Raw genomic sequence first — 22514 nt, 5'->3', positions numbered from 1 at the left:
AGAGCTCTTTAAAAATTGAAACATGCTCTAGTCTGTGTTCAATTTTTAAACATGCAGTATCTATGCTAACATCCCTCTGGCTGGAGAAATGCAAGGCATGCATGGATGCCGGCCCTGTCCGGCCATGCAGTCCCTGTGCTGGTGCAGACGGTTCACCCAAGCATGGGCGCTGCACATGAGCCTCTGCACCAGCACAGGGCTCACTTGCAAAGAGGCGAGAGTGACTCCATCGCTGATGAGATTTCTAGAGTTTGAAGAAGTCTCGACTCAAAAAGCTGACAGCATATATACAAAGATATCTGTTCATAGTGTTTCCAGAACAAACTGAAAAGTTTTGAAAATATTAGGCTTTCTGCTGAGATGAAATTCTTAAAGAACAGAGAGTGAAGTATAAACCAGACATGTTTTATGCAGTTTCATACCAAAGGATTTCTCCTCAGCTGGATAGAGTAGCACTATAACTTAAAACACCTTTCTGTGAGTTACAATGGTCACATCTGGTTTTCGTACTACTGTATTTTTCCTGTTTCTGTCAGAATTAAGTCAAAATCAAGTTTTCCACAAAGGCCTAAAGTTACCAGGCAAATTTTCTGCTACAAATTGAATTAAGTTCTCACAGCTCCAAGGAGGAGTGTATGCGTATGACTACATGCAGAGCCTGTCTCTAGAGGAAAAATGAGAATATTCCAATTTTCAGACACATTTTCTGGGTTTTCAAAACTCCTGAGACAAAGTGGAGAATTCATTCTTATTTTCAGTACGAAGTTGTCACTGTACCTTAACATTATGAAAGGCATTAAAATGACTTAAATGGCATAGATAAAGTTATTACAGGAGAGAATCCTCAGTATTTTTGCCTTATGTAGAACTCACAATACTGCCATTATCTTCAATATATATAGATAGGACCTAAGAGTCACAGGAACTAAGCAACCTGCTCCAAATCATACAGTTAATAAATGGCAGAGCAAGGATTTGAACCCACAATGTCTGACTTCCAAGTCTCAAAGTTTACTATTCCACTCCACTGCCTCTCAGACTATTTCTCAGAATATCACAGACTTGTTCTAAATTCTTATCTTAATGATTTTTTTCCAAAACATGTTTATAGAAAACATAAATTTGGAAACTTTCCATAGTTTGAAATAAAATTGACAACCATTATATCTCCCCAATTCTAAGATATAATAGTTAATTACAAAGTTGTGGGGCAAATCTGAAATATAAAAATATGCTTAAGGATAGACAAAGATTTTTAGAACCTCCAATTTGCAATTTACACATCATGTTGATAAAAAGTATGCAAGTTTCCATGAAATCGAGACTTTCACTTTTTTGCAATCACAAATAGAATTTTATGTTACTTGAGGGTTAATAATTTGGATGAGATGGATTGAATAATTTTTGTTTTAAATCAAACATCAATTGGATAAAATAATTTTAAAGTTATATTACTTCCAAAGAACAGAAAATGGTTACTACTAAAGTGATCTGGAACACAATGTTACACCAGAATTTTCAACCAATTCTAAGATCCAGATATTACTAATTGGTGTTTCAAATAGTTAAAAAAATTATTTTCCTTGCTATTAGCCAAGGATATGACCCATTACTACAATATGACTGTTACTTAATAAATCTTTCCAATAAGTAGGGTAAAGCCAGAACCTTATCTCTGAGTGATTCTCCTTCATATTTATATTTCCAAACTTGCAACCATGAATATGTACTTCTTCTATATAACAATAACCACTCCTGATGTCATTCTCTAATGGTTTGTGAGGTATTTATTCTCTCTCTCCCTCCTTCCTTTTCTTCCTTTTCTTGTCAGTATTGGAGCTTGAACTCAGGCCAGTACTGGGCCTTGAACTCAGGGTCTTGTATGCTTGTTTGGCTTTTTCTGCTCATGGTTACCTCTTGAGCCACATCTCCATTTCCAGTATTTTGCTGGTAAATTGGAGATGAGAGTCTCTTGGACTTTTCTGTGTGAGCTGGCTTTGAACCCTATCGGCAGATATAAGCCTCCTGAGTAGCTAGGATTTACAGGTTTGTGCACTAGTGCCCAGTATATCAGATATTTTTCTACTCATTTACTACTATTATCTCTCTTAAATATTCACATCCAAAAACTGAAAAATGCAATGGAGAACAAAAGGTTATTTTTATAAACTTAAGCCAACATTAATAGACTAAACATGTTCACTGATACTACTGAGTTTTCAGTACATAGACATGATAAAAATTGACTTGAAAAGTTTGAAACTGGAATCATACTTGAAAATTCCATATCTGTGATTTGGTTTGTGTATCTCTATAACTTGGAACACAGGTAACAATAAAATTTTGACTTATGTTACCACAAACTCAGCTAAAGGCTACTGAAGTCTTGATTCTCATAAGGAATTACAAATGTGAGGCTCATACAGGGCTAAAAAAGTTGTCCAGGTTGCCATTAAAAAAAAAGAAAGAGGGGGAGGGAAGGGATAGTGGGACAACAGCAAGGAAGGGAAGGGTAACAGTGATGGACAGGTAATGTGCTCATCATCTCCTCACTCGCGTAGCTGTACCCTCCGTACAACATGTTAACAATCAAACAAAAAGTCAAAAAAGAAAGTTCCACTGTAATTGCACTTACTCCTAAATCACACCCTGTAAGACATTCTTTCTTTTAGGTTCTAAAGACAATTAAGTGCAGACCAGAAATGATGGCTGCTACAGATACAAGGCATTATATATATACATACATACATATATATATACATATACACACATATCTATATATACATATACTGCTTCCCTACAGAGTGTGGCAAAGAACACATTTCTGAACCTCCCACCTGGAACTTGGAGAATAACTCCTCTTACGACTAGCTTAGCATTATGGTAATCAGTACAGCAAGACTTTGACCTGTGACCATTCAATCATTAAAATGAAAGACAAGCTCAGGACTTCCCCAAGCATTCTAGGCTGAAAATAATCACCGTGCTGAGATACCGGGGCAGTCTCAACAAGGACAACAGAAGTTGCATCGTAATGTACTGAAATGATGAGTAAGCAACAGCCTTGGAAGCCAGCCGAAGCCACTGGGTTTATCCCCATCAGACATCTGACAGGCATTCCCGAGTAAGTGATGTAGGCCTGCTTCAGAAACTGGTAGCAAACAATGGCTCCATGGGAAAAGCACATGGCAAAGCTGCTTGATTACATCTACTCAGTAAAGCTCAGCCAGAGGAATGCTTCATGAGTCGGTGGATTTCAGCAGGAATACTCTCGCGATGCTGACATCAAGACTAGAGAGGACAGCCCAAGGCAACCTTCTCATTATTACCTGTTGCTCTGAGAGCTTCAATAGCTTGTGGGCAATTTAGGAAAAGAGAGATCTCGCCATTTTCCAGAAATCTCATTTGGGTTGCAAAACAAAAAAGACAAAGAGGCCCAATAAGAATGACACAGAGCATGTTGTCTGCAACTTAACACACACCACTGTGTTCCAAAAATATTCATTTCCTAAAAGAAGTGAGACAAATTACTTTGGAGACTTAAAAAAAAATTCTTGACGACACATCTGCATTCATTTATTATGCCTCACTCAACACCGGGCTGCTTGGAAACTAGCCTACATGCTGGAGTCAACTAAAGACGTGCAGTGACGCATCTGTTGACCCTCGGCCACTGTTTAGTACACTGCAGCCAGAGAAGTGTCCCACCACAGAGCAGAGGTGACTTCCGGGCTTGCTAACGACCCACGGAGGTCCTTCACGAGGCTTCTCTTGTGGGCACAAGAAGGTGCTTTGCCGAAACCACTACTTACCAAAATGCCTGGCAGCTTCTAGCAAAGTGAAGGGTTTGGAAACTCAGTTCTCAACTACGGAGGACAATCTTTTGCTAAAAATTGGTGATCAACGTGTGTTATTTCTCTTCCCTCTAATGAAGGCTCTCTTACGTTAGTAAGACAGCAGCACCCACCTTTATTGGACATGAGTAACAAGGTACAAGAAACAGGTTGTTTAAGTACCACAATTTCTACTGCTGATAATTACAGCCCACAGTGGCCCTGAGGGCCACAAAGCCTCCGATTTCACGGGAAGCTTCTCTTCTGCAGGGAAAGGGAGATCTGCCTAGAAAACACTTCACAGAGAATGGTCCCTGTCATCGAAGAGAACTGCTTCCACTGCCCATGCTAAACACAGGAACGGAAGGCCGTTTTCTAGCCACATATTGCTGTGTATTCATTTGTCCAATTAAGTCCCAGAACCTAGAGGATAAGTCTTTGTAATTGAATTGTTTTGTTATTTCCTCTATGTATGACATTTCCAGGCTTTTCTGCTTATAAAATGGAGCAACTTCCTGCTAGATACACTAAAAATCCATCTGGGAAAGGCACTTTCAACATACGTACTTTTTAAGTGTCTTAAACCTTAAAAAAAAATCTTTCAGTCATTTACTGTAGTTCATGACCTACATTAACCAGAATAAATAAACCAATTTATTTAAATATTTCTCTGTGTATATGCAAGTTCTCTTCGAATAAACAACTAGTGTATTCAAAAAAAAACCAATTCCCTGATAGTATTAGGAACTGGCTACTTCATTTCCTTGCTGGGCACATCAGGGGCTGAAGAGAAATAAGCTGGATGCCATAGAGCCTGTGTGGTGCTTTCCCAGCCTTCCAGAGGCAGGGACAGAGAAAAGCACCTGCGATCTGGGCGCTGCTGGGAGGAGCCTGCTGACGAGAGACAGAGTCCTGGCTTGCTAACTGGAAAGCATGGGTCAGTGACAGTGTTTGGCACTGCACCACCAAATTATGGTTTAAGCTTTCAAGTATTGCTATGGTATACTTTACATGTTAACAGGGTTAGTCATTGATCATCTTTGAATACATTCCAGGAATATACCTCCTCCTCAGAGAATGCTCAGCTCCCAAGAAGAGCAAACTTCAGTTTGGGCACTGTTAAGGGAGCGAGGGAGAGGAACTCTTCTGGGGAGGTGCCCATCGTCAGCTCTGTGTAGGCTACCTCCCCTTGGACCGTAGACACCACCACCCCACCTGTAAGAAGGGAAGCCTCTGCTCATCCCGCACACTCCCTCAAGACTACGTGGCATAGGGATGCTATGGAATTCCTACTTTCCATGCATGAGCAGAACTGAGGAGTCCATAACAAAATGCAGCAAGCACTGAAGAAATGAAAGGGCTCTGGCTGGCACTGGAAAACACCTTTAGAAAATGTCCTCTTAAAAACAATCATTAACATACCAGGACTAACAAGCTTCAAAAATGCATAAGCAACAACTCCTGATAAAAAGGCTGGTTCCTTGCAGCAGGCTCTATTAACTGCATTTAGCATGCAAGATACTACAACTTTTAGTTCAACTGGGTACAGGGCATGCACTTGCTTTTTTGGAGTGTTTCAAATAGAAACAAATGTCTATGTATGAAGTGGGTAGGAAGAGAGAGAGAGAAGGGGAGGAGGAGGCAGAGGCAGGAGGAAGAGGTATGGAGGCCAATACTGGTATAGACAACTAAGTACCAGTTTTGGCCCGTGGGCCCACAAATCTTCAATGATAAACAACCTCCTAACACCTGCTATGTTTCCCCTTCAGAACAAACTTCTCCTTCAACAACTATCCATGGTTTCAAAATGGGTAAAACTTTTATACAGATAATGTCACTCCCTAGCAAGAACTTACAAAAACTCAGTTCTCCTATCATCAAGTTGGCAAACTACAGCCTGTGGGCCAATAAAGTTTTATCAGTACTATCCATGACCCTTGTTCCTCGCATTGTCTGTGGCTGTTTCCAGCCTGCGTGGCTGGAACAGGTAGTATGCCCCTCAGAGTCTAAGATGCTTACTCTCTGGCTGTTTAAGAAAAAGCCTGCTTTTATCTACTGGCAAAAGATATTTACTAAGTTATTTGCCAACTCTTGTGTTCAAGAGATAATGAATAAATATTAGTATCAGCATAAGTCTAGTTAGGTGGGAAACAATCTTAAAAATGACTGAACAAAGTGTCAGCACAAGGTTAACAGGGTGCACTGAATGTAGTTAACAGAGATAACTCCCATGTTTTACTTGAAATTCATCTTCTCAAGTCCAATGTTGGTGAATTCTTTTCCTAACTCTTGAAAAAAGTTTTCTAAGCCAGGCATTGGTGGCTCACACCTATAATCCTAGCTACTCAGCAGGTTGAGATCTGAGGATCCCAGTTCAAAGCCAGCCCAAGCAGGAGAGTTTGTGAGACTCATCTCCAATTAACTACCTAAAAATACTGGAAATGGCACTGTGGCTAGAATAGAGTGCTAGCCTTGGGCAAAAAGATCACAGGGGCAGCACCCAGGTCTTGAGTTCAAACCTCAGGACCAGCAATCACAACAACAATAACAGCAAGTTTTCTGACAGACACCAAGTCCTCTACTATAAGTTCGGATGCACAGAGGGTCCAGCTGGTTTCTGGTCTTCTGTGCATACTTCTGTGCTCTAAAGTCTCAGCCACATGGACGGTGTCTTTCTTTAAAGCACAGGCATTTTTGGAACAGCCCCTCCATCTCTACTGTAACATAGAACACACGCTTTCAGAGGCTGCACTACATCCTCTTTATTCGGCCAGCCTCACCTAACTGCTCAAGGCCGGTTTGCTCACTGTCACACACTGACTGGCTTCAGCTGGTTGGGACAGGCAACTTTATACCTTGGTTTACCTTAGAGCAACAAGAAAAGAGAGATTCAGAAACTAAAACTATAGGATCAGAATCACAGCAATTCCAAACAAGAAATAGACTGGCTTAATACAGAGGGCCTAGGGCTGCCCAATGAGCCGTTCTGCTTTAGAAATTTTGACAAAGCAGTATTTGAAGAGATCTGCTGTGGTGAATTGCTCTCATCACAAAAGCCCATTGCTTTATGTGTTCTTACAATGCAGCCCATTTAACATGAATGGCCAGCCATGTGCCTCGCAGCTCTACTGCCTGGCAGTCGTCCCAGAGGCCCCTCGCTCCTGCGGACTCATGCAAGTCCACACCTGTGTATGTGAAGGCCTCCTGCTGTACCCGATAGCAGTGTTAGTAATTAGGGTTAGTTCTCATTTTGTCTCATGTCATTCAGAATGGATGTGAAATTTACTGGCATACCTAGGCTGCAGCCCCATGCAAGCAAGCAAAAAGCAAAATATTGAAAATGGAAGATACAGATAAACTGGCTAGCAGGCAGCTACACTCACCCTTTTGTACAGCCTATGGTCCACCAGGGGGCTTTGGGCAGTAAAACAACACCAAAGAGCTATTAGCACATGAGGGTCACAACAGAAATTTTATTAATAGCTTTATTTCGACCAAAAAGAATGTGGAGTGATTTCTTTGGGGGCAGGAAGAAAAGGTGAGTGATGGTGGGGTGTGTGAAATGAGCAGGTACAAAATTCACCATTTTTAACTCTTAAAAACATTGCGGTCATATGACTTAGAAGAGGACTCCAGTGCTGAGGCCACTGTCTACCTACCTTGTCGGAAGGGTATCTTTTCTGTGTGTGTGGGGGGGGGGGGGGGGGTCGTGGGGCCTGAACTCTGGGCCTGGGCACTGTCCCTCAGCTCTTCAGCTCAAGGCCGGCGCTCTACCACTTGAGCCACAGCGCCACTTCCAGAGGGTATCACCTTCTATTTAATGCAGACTTTAATGCTCTTAGGGGACAACAGACATACAGCACCTCTTGAATAATATTGAACAAGCAAGAATGGAAGCAGGACTGCACACATCCTGGGGAAAATGCACATTTGCAGTAAGTCTTCAGTGGGACGGATACTTAGAACTTCTTCAAGTTCTTCAGCTGTATTAGCTAATACATTAGGAGTGGAAATGACTATTGGGGCTTAAGTAATCAGTGGTCAAAGGATGTTACCATTTACCTGTATTTTTAAGCATCGGAATTACAAAATGTTAAGGAAAGCGCCAATAAGTATCTTTACTTGATTCCAAAGCATAAACAGAGCCCACAACCTCTGTTTTGTTCTTAATGAACCTCCTTGTCACTCTTATGATGAGAGGATTAGCTCAATATAAACCTAGAAAAAGTTAAATGCTTCTGGAAATTCTTTTTTACAAGGCTTACACATAAAAGAACTCTGAAAATAAGAGTGGAAGGAGTCCTTTGCTCATCCTACTTTGGAGGCAGCCTTTTATTTTTTGGTCTGTTTAAATAATGTCTTCCTCTCACCACCCACTCCACTATAAACACAGGGCACAGCCTTGTCATGTGAAACACAAAGGAAAACACGTGTAGCATTTTATGTAATTCGCTATACTGCATTTCCTACCCATATATTCCACATCTAAGGATCAGACTAGAAGGAATGAGGGAAGAAGAACCATACAATTTAACTGTGAATGTTTTGGTCTGTGTGAAGTGGTCTAAGGAAGAGCAATGTCAAGATGATCTTGTTAAAAATAAAACCTGTCTGTGGGAGGCACTGGTGGCTCATGCGTGTAATCCTAGCTACTCAGGAGGCTGAGGACAGAGGATCATGGTTCCAAGCCCTTCTGGGCAGAAAAGTCCCTGTGAGACTCTTCTCTCCAATAAACTACTCAAAAAGTGGAAGCGGAGCTATGGCTCAAGGTGATATAGCATTTGCCTTGAGCAAAAGAGTTCAAGGACAGTGCTCAGGCCCTGAGTTCAAGCCCCACAACCAACAACAAAAACATGAATAAAACCTGTGTGGAAGACATGAAGCACAGTCTCCCGAAGGAAGAGTCTGCTCGGTGCTCTGAGCCTACTGGGTCTCTATGCTGTGTCTTTCATTCTGGAGGTAGAAGAGGAAAAGGAAGATGGGAATGTGAACATCTAAGAACGCCAGGAAGCAGCAGGGAAGGCCTTGGTGTATGTCTGCCCAATGAAGAAACTGCACTGATCCACCCACGAATAAGAATCCTGATGGCTAAAAGGCATTACTGAATGGTAAGGAAAGGAGAGGGTAAGGCATGCAGAACCCACTTCAGTGTCCCTGCCACCCTCAGTCCTGCACTTCCTAGGAGGACTTCGCTAGCACAATGAGAAGGGCACCTGTGTGGCTCTCCCTGCACTCGGGCTAAGAATGCTTCATGTCTGTGAATGCAGAGGCTGCATGTGTTCTCTGCTAGTCATACAAACGTGTCCTCCTGCCGAGTGAAGTAAAAGCACAAGAGTTAAACCTACAAAGTCTCAAAGGTAAGGGACTTCCAATCTTAGCAAGCAGATGGTTTAAGAGAAGAACTGAAGAAAATGTGCGGTCTAAGGGATCCCACTGAGTACAGATGTGACGTTTTGGGCGCACTGAAAGAGGAGAGGCAGAGAGACAGCAGAGGGCCTGCTTCAGGCCTTCAGCTTGCACCTGCACCAAGAAACAACACAGACACCCAGAAGGTCCTCTAAAGGCAGCATCAATGGCCTATTACGGATTCTGAGCTGACTCTTCAACAGCCCCCAAAAATATAGGTTAAAAAACAAACCCCTTCTTCCTGACAGAAGCTCAGCGTGGAGAAAGCTGAGCTTAGCATTACGAGGAGGCGCTACATCCTCAGGAACATCCAGGCACCCAGGAGCCCAGCTCCTAGCTGAAAAGACCGTTCTAACCCCAGCTACCTTGGCCTACGCAGCTCATTCCAGTCATTTCTCCTGCTCATCACAGATTAGCTCTTGTAGATTAGCTCTTATATCCAGCAGAGGGCACCACCTGCTAGTGGAAATTCTACACAGAAAACCTGCATGGCAGTAGATGCTCACCGCCCCCCCACCCCACCCTCAACCCTGCCTTTCTCCCTTGGGAACAGGCACTTCCATTATTATTATTATTATTATTTTGGTCTGGATGCATGTTGATGTGGTAAGGATGGACAGTGACCAGCCCAATGCTAAGTGACATATGAATGACGGGCTAAAGGAAACCTTGAATCGAAAGCTAGTGCATCTCAATTGTACTCACTCCCAAATAAAAACAGAAAAATGCTGTGATGAATTTCCATGGCTAACCAAGCACAACGGTCTCAAATAATTCCCAGAGTCCCAGAGGTGCAACTCAGGGCCCAGCTAGGGAGCTCTGTCCTGCTGCAGGGATGCGGGCCTCACACGGAAGCAGAGGATGGTTAAGAGATTAGGGCTGAACAAAGTCAACACTGAGGGCTGGGTACCTGTGACGACATCGACGTAGAAACCTCATTATTTTTCGAGCAGCTTGGTCCTGCTTTTTGGTTAGCAAACTGCTCCTGGAAAAGTGAAAACAGGATTGCCACTTATGAAGAGTTCCTTGAGGCATACTATGCAAAACCTGAGCACTTTGTGGGGAGCAAATCTGGTGGCATAGCATATGCCACTGTCATAGTACTGTATGGCTAGCCTGCTGGGAGAGCAGGGGGTACAAGTCCCGACCCCAAGCTTTAGGGAGAAAAGAAAGACTGAAAACAAGATGTCCCATGAACGTTCTCTTATTACTCCTTTTCAATCCAGGCTGGCCATGGTCTTGTGATTCTCCTGCCTCAGCCTCACAAGTGTTGAGATCATAACTGTGTATCATCACACATGGCTCTTTCACTACTCTTTATTGTTCACCCTGTTCTTTTTTTAAGGCATTTTGTCACTAGAACTCATTAATTTAGAAGTTAATCTGCCTGAATTTGGTCTTTTCTTTAGGACCCGTGGGGGAGAGGGAGTCCTGGGGTTTGAACTCAGGCCCTCTCTTGCTTGGCAGGCATTTCATCACAGGAGCTGTGACTCCACCCTTATGGCTTATTTTTCAGGGCTGGTGTCAGATTCTGGTCTTCCCGCTTATGGCCTCCCAGCAAGAGCCACCCTACCCAGCTGACTGACTGAGATGAGGCCTTGCTAACTTTTTGCCAGGTCTGGCTTTGAACCACAATCTTCCCCATCTCTGCCTTCCGGAGAGCTGGAATTATAAATTATAACCATGCCTGCTCTCTTTGGGCTATTCTCTGTTTTTTAAATCAATACATTCTGCTAGACATTAACGTTCTCAAGAGTGGAATAGCTTAACGCAAATTACTCCTCCAAGGTCATGCAGGCAGCATTACAATTGAGACTACTCTACTATAGAGCAATGGCTCCAAGTATGAACTTCACCAGACCAATGGGTGGGAGGTAGAGAGAAGTTCAATGTACAAAAGAGACTGGCAGCACAGGCATCACCATACAAAGTGACAATACCCAGAGCATTCTGAAAAGAATGTCACTGCAAATGCTGTAGGTCCCACAGAGGCTGGCAGCAACCCAGCAGACGGTGCCAGTTTGAGGGGCAGGCAGGGACTTTGCCAACGGCTACCCCCAGGCCTCCGTGCACACCTGAGCTTCTGCTGCACGATGACGGCAGTCCTGCGAGCCTGCCGTCTCTTGCCGCATTTCTTGTAACTCCGGTAGTACTTCTGGATTAGGACGGCAGCACGCCGGCTCTGCTGGAACTTCTTCTGCTCGTAGTAGCTCCGGAACTTGCTCTGGATAAGGATGGCTGCCTGGGTCATCTTTTTATAAAGTGCATACTGCAGGGGAAACAAGAATGAGCAGGACAGTAACAACAGGAGCTACACAAAGCCTGTGAGCGCTCTGAGCTTGGGGAAAGGAAGAAAGGCCCTGTCCTTCTTAGGCTGTTCTCTGCTTGGGGCTTAGCCACCAAGAGGGAGGCAAAGTAGGAACCTTCTCACCTACCTTCCCAAAATGTCAAGTGTTACTTTAAGGGTAGCTTGTAGACAAAATAATGTTCTGCAATGTGCTCTTCCCCAAAATATCAAAATACTTTTAATAGCAATCAAGTTAGACGTTCATGAGTCTAAAATGTATTTAGAAAGTGCAATTTTAAATGCTGATTTTAAGACTAGAATTTGCTACCCCCTTTGGGAACATTTTAACCCTTTTCATGCCTTCCAGTTCCCATGACAAGATAAACAGATCTCCTAGCAGCTGGCATCTGATTTCTATCGTTCTGTATGACCAAGTTCGGACTGAGTTACAAGTTCCCAAATACAAGGCTTATCATGAAACGCTGACACCTTTACGCCATTTCACCCTGAAAAGAATAAACATTTGTCAGTCTGACAATGGACCTTGGAAGGTCATCAGAGAGTTAGGGTTGCTTAGGAGCAAGGCCAGTAGCTCCCTACTCAGCTACCGTCCACTACCAAGGGGAAAGGAGAAGCACCAGAAGGCACCTCAGCATCGGTTTCCAGGCACGAGAAACTCAGGGCTCACAAGGGTTGAAAAATGTGATGTCCAAATTACCAAGGAAACAGAATGTGATTCCGAGACAAGAAGTCACATGATGCCTCCACTTCAAAGAAGGCAACCTACCTACCATTGTTAGGAAAAATATCCCTTGGAAACCCTGTATAGAACTGACGATGTCTCTGGATGTATGAGACAGAATGAGGGAAGAAAATGGACTTTTCACAGCATTTAAGAAATAGGAGATTCTGCAAGGACCTTCTTCGGTCTCACCTAACCTGCTTTCCATTTCCATTAGCCCCAAATCTTTCACAACAAGTGCACTGGATCCTACAGGGCTTCTGTGGGTTTCTCGGTCTTGGCCTATACACTGTACATTCAAAACAACTGGGCCACCTTGAAGGCCATCAGAGAAAAAGAGGATTCACCTAGTGGCTTTAGGCTCACAGTATTTGGCTTAAATGAATTGTCACTAGTTAAGAAAAAGCCCAATACTATAAATGCCCAAACCTACTCTAACTGAATAAGCACAAGGTCTCAGAGTACAGGTGCACTGTGGTCCGGGTGTCTGGGAAGGGGGTGTGATAGTGACTGTGCCATTGTAATGACCCTCCGCAGAGGTGGTGATGGGCGTGGAGTTTGTGACTGGTGGAATGGTCTGTGAGAGGACTGGGTGTATCATTACCTTCAAGGCTATCCATGTCAGCTTGGGGAGAAACAGAAAATACAAAATTAATGTTAGATTGCTGAATAGAATCAACTTAAAATCCAGACCCATAAAACTCACAACCAAAAAAAAAAAGGCAGTCTGGTTATGTCAATGCCTTTCATTTTCCAAAATACCAATGCTGTCATCACTACTTCCTAAAGCAACACCTCCCATCTTCCTAACGGTGGACAATGCATCTTTGGGAGGGGACCTTTCAGAAAAACCCTGTTGGAAACAGACTAGGAGCCTTGATTCTGTTTGTCTAATTCTCATAGTAAGCTTGCTCACCAAACAAGCCAGCCCAGCTCCCTACTGCAGAGCTCTAGGGACTGTGGTGTCAGCGTTTACACAATAAACCTTCGTTTTCTGGGATCATGAACTCAATTGGCTGTAAGCCAGAGATGTTCCTTCTCTGTCCCATTAATGAGCTTTAATCCCAGGGAAACTTGAGAGAACAGCAAGCCACATTAGAAAGCAAAGGCCTACATCAGAGCAAGAGAGCATAAACCCAAATTTCCATGCAATCTTACAGGTTAGCACTTATTATTGCTTAAATAAAAATGTAGAACCTACTGAAAAAAAATCTAATAAAGTCTCTATAATTTTTTTTGTCGGCCATGGGCTTGAACTCGGAGGCTGGGCACTGTCCCTGGTCAAGGCTAGCACTCTACCACTCTGAGCCACTGTACCACCTCTAGTCTTCTGGTTGTTCACTGTAGGTAAGATTCTCACTGATTTTCCTGCTCAGGCTTGGCTTTGAACCATGATCCTCGGATCTCAGCCTCCTGAGTAGCTAGGATTACAGCTAGGAGTGCCTGGCAGGTTGGAAACAGGGTCCAGGCTGGTCTTGGATTCATGATGCTCAGTCTCTGAGGGCTGGAATGACAGCAAGTATGTGCTATCACCCCTGGTATTAGGAGTAAATTTTAACATGCAAGCTAGTCAAAGATCAGTGAGGCAATTTTTAGTATTTTATAACCACCCTGATGGTGAGAAAATCTAATACTGACTTAATTTCTTAATTAGCTTCTTCATCTAGAAACAGAACTGCTGACTCCTAGCAGCTAAGGAGTTAACTTTATGGTGTGCCTGACAGATGTGGTCCACACATGTGCCCACGAACGGCAGATCCCTCCTATGGCTGACAGCTGTTTCAGAAACACAATCCTGTCTCAAAGAGGACAGGGATGTTCTGGCATCTTCTAAACAAAGCTTCATGGCAGACACATTTGTTTTCTTTTCCTCAAGGCAATTCAAGCTATGCCTTTGTTATTATGAACTTATCCTCTTCGACTACACTGCACCCCAAGGTCATCAGCCCACTGTCAGGGTGCATTTTCCTTCTGTGACCTAGAACTGAAGTTTACCTGTTTATATTTCCTGTAACAACGCTGAATGACGGCAGCAGCCACTTCCTGCTGTTCCCGCAAGGGTCGGCCCTAAGGGGGAAGTAAGGGGAAGAATGAGCAGTGAGCTGATGGCCACTCTAACATAAGAGCTGTCAGTGACCTTACAACTTAGACCCATTACTCATATGATGCTATTTTTCTCAGAACTGAGACTCTAGGTTTACCAAAGTAAATTAATTGCAAATATAAATTAGGAAGAGAAATGAATTTATAGAACAAACTTTTAGTTTTCCTTTTTAAATCAAACCAGATGATATTTGGATATTAGGAGGCTTAAAATCTTCATTTTAAGAGAATGTAACAAATAGATACTATACCATTTGTCTTACCAGATCTCAACAGTCTTTCCTAAAACAACCCCAACCACTTGACTTTCTAATTGGTGAGTAATGACTTTCAAGGCCTGGACAGGGCAGAGGAAAGGGAAAGCAGGGTGGGAGTAGAGAGAATGGGAGGTATATGTGTCAAGCTGTTCAAGATCCCTTTAAGAAAGACTGTGGAGCCGGGCGCTGGTGGCTCACGCCTGTAATCCTAGCTACTCAGGAGGCTGAGATCTGAGGATCACGGTTCAAAGCCAGCCCGGGCAGGAGAGACCGTGAGACTCCTATCTCCAATAAACCACCAGAAAACCGGAAGTGGCGCTGTAGCTCAAGTGGTAGAGTGCTCGCCTTGAGCTGAAGAGCTGAGGGACAGTGCCCAGGCCCAGAGTTCAAGCCCCACGGCCGACCAAAAAAAAAAAAAGAAAGACTGTGGATCTTCTCCCCACAAAATGAACATATACAGCATTGCTACCTAATTCCCAGGAACTTGTGGGTTGCCTACAGTCAGTCCCCAGTCTCCAGGTGAAAACCTTTGTTTATGTCACAAATTCCATGTAGCAGAGATGTTAATTTACTTGTGTTAACTAAATAAAATCCATTATTAACAAGTCGAGACAATGATAGTCATCAAACTATTGGTTAATTTATTAAAGCTCTGAAAATTATTAATAACCTAATTTCCAATACAAAGCCTATGAATCTGGAGAAACTAAAAAACAGTGTGATGTGTTTTTGCTGGAATGATTCTGCCTCTCAGCTCTCTTCCCCAATCTTGAGAACATCACAACACCAAGATATTCAGACTTCACCTTGTACTTCCGGAAAGCTGTCTGGACAAGCCTGGCAGCTTCGTAAAGCTCTCTCTGCTCATGGTCCGACAGAGTTAGCTGGGCGAACTCATTCTCTACCTTCTCACTTGTAGACGCACTCAGGAATTCTGACCAGTCTGCTGCAGAGGGAAGGTTAGGTTTCTCGAACGCTATTTCACTGACTGGAGAGCCTACAGGGCTCATGCTGGTATTAGATGAAGGGGTCAGAGGCTCATTATACGCACTTCTGAAATAAGAAAAGGGAGACATGGTTTGAGACTGATTTGCACTGTCCATGACCAATTGATGAGACAAGACGGCACCCATCTGCAGCCACTGTGGGGCTCTAAGAAAAATGCTTCATCTGTCATGTGACTTGCTAAACAGGCTCAGCACTTGAGTTCTCTTCAATTAAGTAGGTTCATGCTTAGTGCCTACTATACATTTATACTATTGCTCAACATTAAGCTCACTAATTCCCTTGCCACTGTGAAACTTCAGTTAAATTAGGGAGACCTTAAGACACATTATCCCCTATGCTCTGATTTAGTGTGAAAATAACAAAAGAGGCAAGGGTAGAGCCAGGCCTTCCGGTGGCAATAGAATGGGCCCTAATGCCTTCTTGTCTTCCTTGGTAAGGTCTTATATCACTTGGCATTTACCTAATACACTTCACCATATACGCCCTCCCTGCCTCTGCAGTAACATTCAGGGGTGTTTATCCCAGGCAAAGACTCCCAGAATCCTCTTGACCTGATCTGGGCAGCACTTGGCAGACGATCAGCATCAGCTAGGTAACTGGCCAGCCAGCTCATTGTACTGCTAATGGAGGCAGGGTCTGTCCTTTCCACTGCTGAGGACTCCATGGGCACAAAGTTCTCCTGCTTGATTCGGTCAGGGGTAGCTTCAATAATGTGTTCTGCCAAGGTCATCATGTTCACCTGGAATGAAAAGTTCAACCAACACTCAGTGAGAAATTAACCTTTCAAAGTTATCCAGGTCTATCTGCCTCTACCCCTCAACTTGGACAGAAAACAAGCAAATTAAGACAAGGCCGGCTCACACCTCAGTGCATTCAAACAGCACATGAGACGCTGAGTGCTGATTATCTATAAATCATAGTTATTTATAATCATTGTTTGGCCAGAAAGCTTTAGTCCTGTCTTTGAGAACGTCTGTCTGATATCTAGTGTTTATTCTCAGCTGGATTAATCAGTTAACCATCTCATATCTGGGAATTCCAGTGGAAAATATAAAGTGCCTAACCAATACTCACTCATCAATACTCACTCACCCCCATTCCCTTGCCTGGGGACCCCCAGTCTTGTGGTGGGTAGCAATGTGCTGAGCCCCAGGGGACAGATCACAATCACTCTAAGCCAATTAAGAGAATCCTCTTCTTGGTCTTCCACTTCCCCTGCAGGGATGTGACCTACTTTTGGTCACATAAAACCAGGCAGAGGGAGTGCTGTCCTGATGAAAAAGGCATCCGTGTGCTTGGAACCCGGCGGGTCTTCTTCTCCCTTCCTTGACTACAGATAAGCCTGAGCGGCTATAACTGCAAAGCAATGGTATGAAGACGAAAGCCACAAGTATACCTCTGGACTTCTTGTCATGTCATTTAATTAAACCAATCAAACCAGTTAGGTTACTGGCATTTTTACCCTAAATATATTCCCAATAAATATAATTTAGGACCTTCAAAGCTGACTTCCCTTGAACTGCTCATTTTCAACCTAGTCTGCTTTACTGCTATATGTTCCTAAGTGTAGTTCTAAATTGGTTAATACTTACATCTGGCATGGGTTCCATCAGAAATGGCTAACAGAGCTCTGTAAGTTATACCAGGCTGAATCAAGCCAGCTATGCAAATCAAGTTTCACTGGAATAAAGCCACACGCACTCATTTAATATTCTCTAAAGCTGTGTGTGTGTGTGTGTGTGTGTGTGTGTGTGTGAGAGAGATAGGGGCAGATTAAATGATTATGACAAAGTCTTCATGGATCATAAAACCTGAAAGTATTCACTAGCTGGTCCTTCACAGGGGAAATCTGCCAGCCCTTTGTCTAAAGCACTATTTGATTTAGGCTGGGAATGGTGGTGCACATCTGTATATCTACCTGCTTGGTAGGATGAGGCAGAGCAATCCCAAGTTGAAGACAGCCTAGGTAACCTAGTGAGACCCTGTCACAGAAATTTTAAAAAGAGCTGAGGATTGTGTTCAGTAGTAGGTCTCATTTAGCATGTGCAGGCCTCAGTTCAATCCCCAGCATCAAAAAACCACACAGGAATTATTGGATTTAGCTTGGCAGGAACCCTCACGACTGGAGAGGTTGGCAACTCAGTGGTGGGGTCTCCCATTCTTCAGGAGTGCAGCACACAGGCAAGCACGCTTCCTTCATGAATGGAGCACCTGGGTGAGCACACAGGGATCCTTAAGGAGTGGGAACGGCAATCATGCACATATGTGCTAAGTGGGTAAGGGCCAGCAGTGAACAGGATGCATCAGGAGTCAGGCTTCTCCGAGGACTGCTAGCTAGGATGTGGGTCGCCTCTGTCGGTCACTTCTATGGGCATGAGTGCCTTGCTGAATTTCTAAAAAGGTAGTTCTTCCTTTTGCTTTTGTTTTAGGTTATATCAATGAAGACTGCGGAGAGGATGCCCATCCCAGTTCTTACCTTTGGCACTCCCCTGTATATTTTAATTGACACAATTTATTTATTAGCTAAGTATATAAAGTTTACTTCAATATATATTCTCTTAATCTATTACAAACTTAATGATCAAAGGATTCTGTGTTTTATAGATTTCTTGTCCAGGCAGCCAATTATCAGCCTTAGAAATATTTCTAAATATGTATCAATGATCAGCCTTGAGATATTTTTAAATATTCATCGATCATCAGCTGTGGAGATATTTCACTGAGTACTGCTGCAAGCCACCTGCCAGTATGCATGCCTTTTAAAATGGCCAGGTGATGGCTGTTCCAGTCAATCACCTAGATCATCCAAATTCTATCCACAAGTGTTCTTGCTATTTTTAGGGCTCTGGCTCTATTATAACCAGAACTTAAAGTGGTGAAGCTGTCAGGCGTCAGTGGCTCACTCCTGTAATCCTAGCTACTTAGGAGGGTGAGACCAGAGGATGGAGGTTCAAAGCCAACCAGGCAGATAAGTCTGTGAGACTCCTCTCCACTTAAGCCCCAAAATAGCCAGAAGTAGAGCTGTGGCTCAAGTGGTAGAGTGCTAGCCTTGAGCCTCAGGGACAGTGCCCAGGCCCTGAGTTCAAGCTCTAGGACCAGCACAAAAGAAAAGAAAAGAAAAAACCAAAATAACAATGAAGTTGTTGTCATCCTGGAGGCAAGGAGGAAGCAGAAGACTAACTGTGGCTCACAAGTGAGTTCTGAGGAGCTGGTACCAGAAGAAAGCCTGTGCTGAGACCTGGGCCCTGGCATTCAGGCCCTATTCACAGCGCCTGATTGACTCAAAGAAAATGCAGCCCGAGGAAAGAAGACACTCCAACAGTCTCACACATAAGACCGAACAGCTGCTGTTGAGGCCCTGGCCTCTGCAGGCTTACCTGACGTGCGCTCACCTGAATGTCATCCACAGGTGGAGAGCATCCCACGTGCTCTGCACCATCTCGGTAGGCCCCCGTCTCTGTAGTCACCACCTCTCTGTTTGCCATCATCAGCACACTCATTGGTTCCCGTGGACGCACCTGTGAAGGTGCTGCGTCCTTTCCTACACTGGTCCCCTTCGGATTTCCAGTCACCTGCACTGTAGACACACCAATGTAAAGATCTTTGGAACTCCACTTTACTACTGGGTGAGATCCAGAGGCTTGGAATGCTGCAGTCTCAGCAGTGGGAGGGGAGGTTTCCCGGCTGCAGTCCCTCACTCCTTCACTGGGGCTCATTGGCTCGGGGGCAGACTGCTTAGAACTAGGGCTCTGCTTCCTGATATTTGGCTGTTCCAGACTCAGTGCAGTGGAAAGCAGCTTCTCCTGCCTTGCCTGGAAGTACTCAGGGTTCAATTTATGCTTTTTGGGAGCCGGATAATCTTTGTGGCTCTCACTGCTGTAGTAATTAGAGGGTTCAGACCGAGGTCTTCTCAGCTCTGAAAAGTACAGTAGAAAGGACAGTCAGGATAGGCGATAAAAAAAGACTAGGAATCCTAAAGAATTAATACTTTTTCTAAATCTGAGGGACACAAAGTGCAAAGCTGGGGCTTGAGACATGTCCCTCACATTAAATTATTCCCCAGCAGTATATATCTTAACCAGATATTTCTCCAAAAATGGGTATTTCTTGCATGAACACAAATTTTTTTGTTACTTTCCATATTCTGGGGGGGAGGGGTCACCAGGCATTTTAAAAGGAAAATAAAAAACATTAAAACAACACCCACATTTTAAACATCTGTGACTATCACATAGACTTTAATGAGGGCCACTGCATAACAAAAAGTGGGGGCTGCCAACTTCTCAGATGTAAAGTCTGAACTTTTACCTGGATTGGTACTTGCAATGACAGTGACTCCTTTGGGTATTTCTGGAGAGCTCATGGCCTCACTGGGCCACTGGGCCATCCAGCTCTCTGTACTTGGCTCTTCACTCGGGGGACAGTGGATCCGGGGGTTCTGTCCAAGCTGGGCCTGCTCATCTCTCTGCAGGTGCTCCAGACACTCTGCCAATTTCACATGACCTCTTGACCTGGCAATTCCCAAGGGCAGCCTTCCCAGAGAGTCCGGAATGGAGATGGCCCGACGGTCCCACTTGTACAGCACCACCGCAGCCTCCAAGTGCCCGAGGGCACAAGCCCACATCTACAGGAAGACACAGCAGGCTTTCTCAACAACACGTGAACCCTACTGCACTTCTGTCACTGCCACCAATTAAGAACACTAGTTTTTGTTGATAAACTTGGTGGGTCCATAAAACACTGTCATTAAAAAGCATCTCTCTACTGGGCACCACCGGTGGCTCATGCCTGTAATCTTAGTTACTCAGGATGCCGAGATCTGAGGGTTTAAAGCCACTCTAAGCAGTAGACTCTTTTTTTTTTTTTATTTGTGAAGATACTGTACAGAGGGGTTACAATTACATGGGCAGGATAATGCATACATTTCTTACCAAGCATTGCAGCCTCCTCCTTTTGTTTACCCTTCACATCCCTTCCCAGCCTCCCCCCTCCCCCCCAATCCCAATCTTTCTAGCAGTAGACTCTTATCTGCAATTCACCACCAGAAAACCGAAGTGGCGTTGTGGCTCAAAGTGGTAGAGTGCTAGCCTTGAACAAAAAAGCTCAGGGATAGTGTTCAGGCTTTGAGTTCAAGCCCCACGACTGACAAAAAGAAAAAGCATCTCTTAGCCAGGTACCTGTGGCTCACGCCTGTAATCCTGGCTACCCTGGAGCCTGAGATCCCAAGATTGCAGTTTGAAGCCAGCTTGGGTAGAAAAGTCTCAGATTCTTATCTCTAATTAATCGGCAAAAGCCAGAAGTGTAGGTATGGCTCAAGTGGTAGAGAACCAGTCTTGAGCATAAAAGCTAAGGCAGAGCGCCTTGGTCTTGAGCTCAAGCTCAAGCTCAAGCTCAAAAGCACCCCAACATGTGCTTTTTTTTTTTTTTGTCCTGTCAATTAGGAACAATCGTGGGCATACTTAACACTTCATTACTTAGTTCCCAGTCTGGAAAAGAGTTAAATTCATTGTAATAAAACAATTTACAACTAATTTATAAGCAATATTCTCAGATCTCTTAAGGATCCAATGTCCCTCTGTCACACTGGGAAAATGGCAAGGAAATAACCAGTGAGCCTATTTCTTACCAGAGGAGTACAAGAGAAGTGGTCCACATTCAAGGGGTCAACTTCCAGCTCCAAATCAATGCTATCTGCATGCTTCGTGCTGTAAGGGATAGCACCAAAGGTTACCATACCACTAGCCCATGGTAAAAGGAAACACCAGGATATTATAAACCCACAAAAGTGAAAACAAATTAGGTATTTCACCTCCTAATGTGAAAAAAAAGTGCTGGCTTTTGAAGGTAGTTTGGACTCTGCCTGGTGGAAGCCCAAAGGAAATAAAAAGCCCATGTTTAGGTAGTATTTCACTCAGAGTCTCTTGGACATAAGCTCATAAAACTCCCTTGGAAAGGCTGAGGAGGAAGTCCTCTGTTCCTAGGCCATAAAGCTTACTGAATGGTCAGAGCTCTCTCTATGAGGGGAAATGCAGCTGATGAGCGGAGATGACCTGTTATCTGCACTCCAGCCTTACCGCCACTTGATGAGGGTCTGGATCAGGGTGGCATAGCCCTGGGCAGCAGCCAGGTGTAAGAGGGTCATCCCACGGAAAGTCTTCGAATGGATCAAATGCTTGGACTTCGCCCAGCAGGCGCGGCTCATCATCTTCTCACAGACAACAACCACACGACTCTCGAAGCAGCTCCCCAGGGTCCCAGGCCCAGAGGCACACTACCCGTGAGAAGGAAGACGTTAGGACCCATGAACCAGAGGCCCTTCACCACACAGGGGTTGGAAATGGAAAAGACAAAACACTGAACACAAGAGACATCATGAAAAAGAGAACAGAATGGGCATCGTTTCAGCTCAGGACGTAAGTGTTGGTTCAAGGAAATTTCCAATAAGTCAATGACCAGCAGTGTGTCAGAGCTTCCGCCCTGGGACACCACGCTGACGGGTCTGGGGGAAGTGTACACTGCCAACAAGAGAACAGGGCTCCAACTTCCCAGATGAAGCAAACATTGTGGGCAAGAAATTGTGACTGTCGGGCTGGGAAGATGGCTCAGTGGTAGAGCGCTTGCCTTGCATGCCTGAGGCCCTGGGTTCGATTCCTCAGCACCACATAAGCAAAAAGAAAAAAGCCGGAAGTGGTGCTGTGGCTCAAGTGGTAGAGCGCTAGCCTTGAGCTGAAGAGCTGAGGGACAGCGCCCAGGCCCAGAGTTCAGGCCCCACGACCAGACCCAAAAAAAAAAAAAAAAGAAATTGTGACTGTCTCCATCTAGAATGTGGGGATTTAATGTCTGCACTTCTGAAAGAAAGAAAGTCAAGTCGCTTAAAT

General features: G+C 44.1%; 1 protein-coding gene across 1 annotated transcript in view; it reads right to left on the bottom strand.

Annotated features, from left to right (window-relative positions):
* Camta1 (calmodulin binding transcription activator 1) overlaps positions 1-22514 on the bottom strand; it is a 704439-nt gene that overhangs the window by 4832 nt on the left and 677093 nt on the right. The window contains exons 13-22 of the mRNA XM_013034731.1: positions 21711-21907; positions 21263-21341; positions 19945-20260; positions 19029-19552; positions 16188-16375; positions 15435-15681; positions 14264-14335; positions 11315-11508; positions 10150-10224; positions 7217-7247 (exon numbers count right to left, since the gene is read on the bottom strand). Coding sequence (XP_012890185.1) covers positions 7217-7247; positions 10150-10224; positions 11315-11508; positions 14264-14335; positions 15435-15681; positions 16188-16375; positions 19029-19552; positions 19945-20260; positions 21263-21341; positions 21711-21907 — 1923 coding nt within the window. The remainder of the gene's footprint in view (positions 1-7216; positions 7248-10149; positions 10225-11314; positions 11509-14263; positions 14336-15434; positions 15682-16187; positions 16376-19028; positions 19553-19944; positions 20261-21262; positions 21342-21710; positions 21908-22514) is intronic.

The sequence above is a fragment of the Dipodomys ordii genome, unplaced genomic scaffold (genome assembly GCF_000151885.1).
Source record: "Dipodomys ordii isolate 6190 unplaced genomic scaffold, Dord_2.0 Scaffold6, whole genome shotgun sequence".
Classification (NCBI taxonomy): domain Eukaryota; kingdom Metazoa; phylum Chordata; class Mammalia; order Rodentia; family Heteromyidae; genus Dipodomys; species Dipodomys ordii.
Note: the sequence above shows the minus strand (reverse complement) of the source record. Positions and strands in the feature narration are given on the sequence as shown.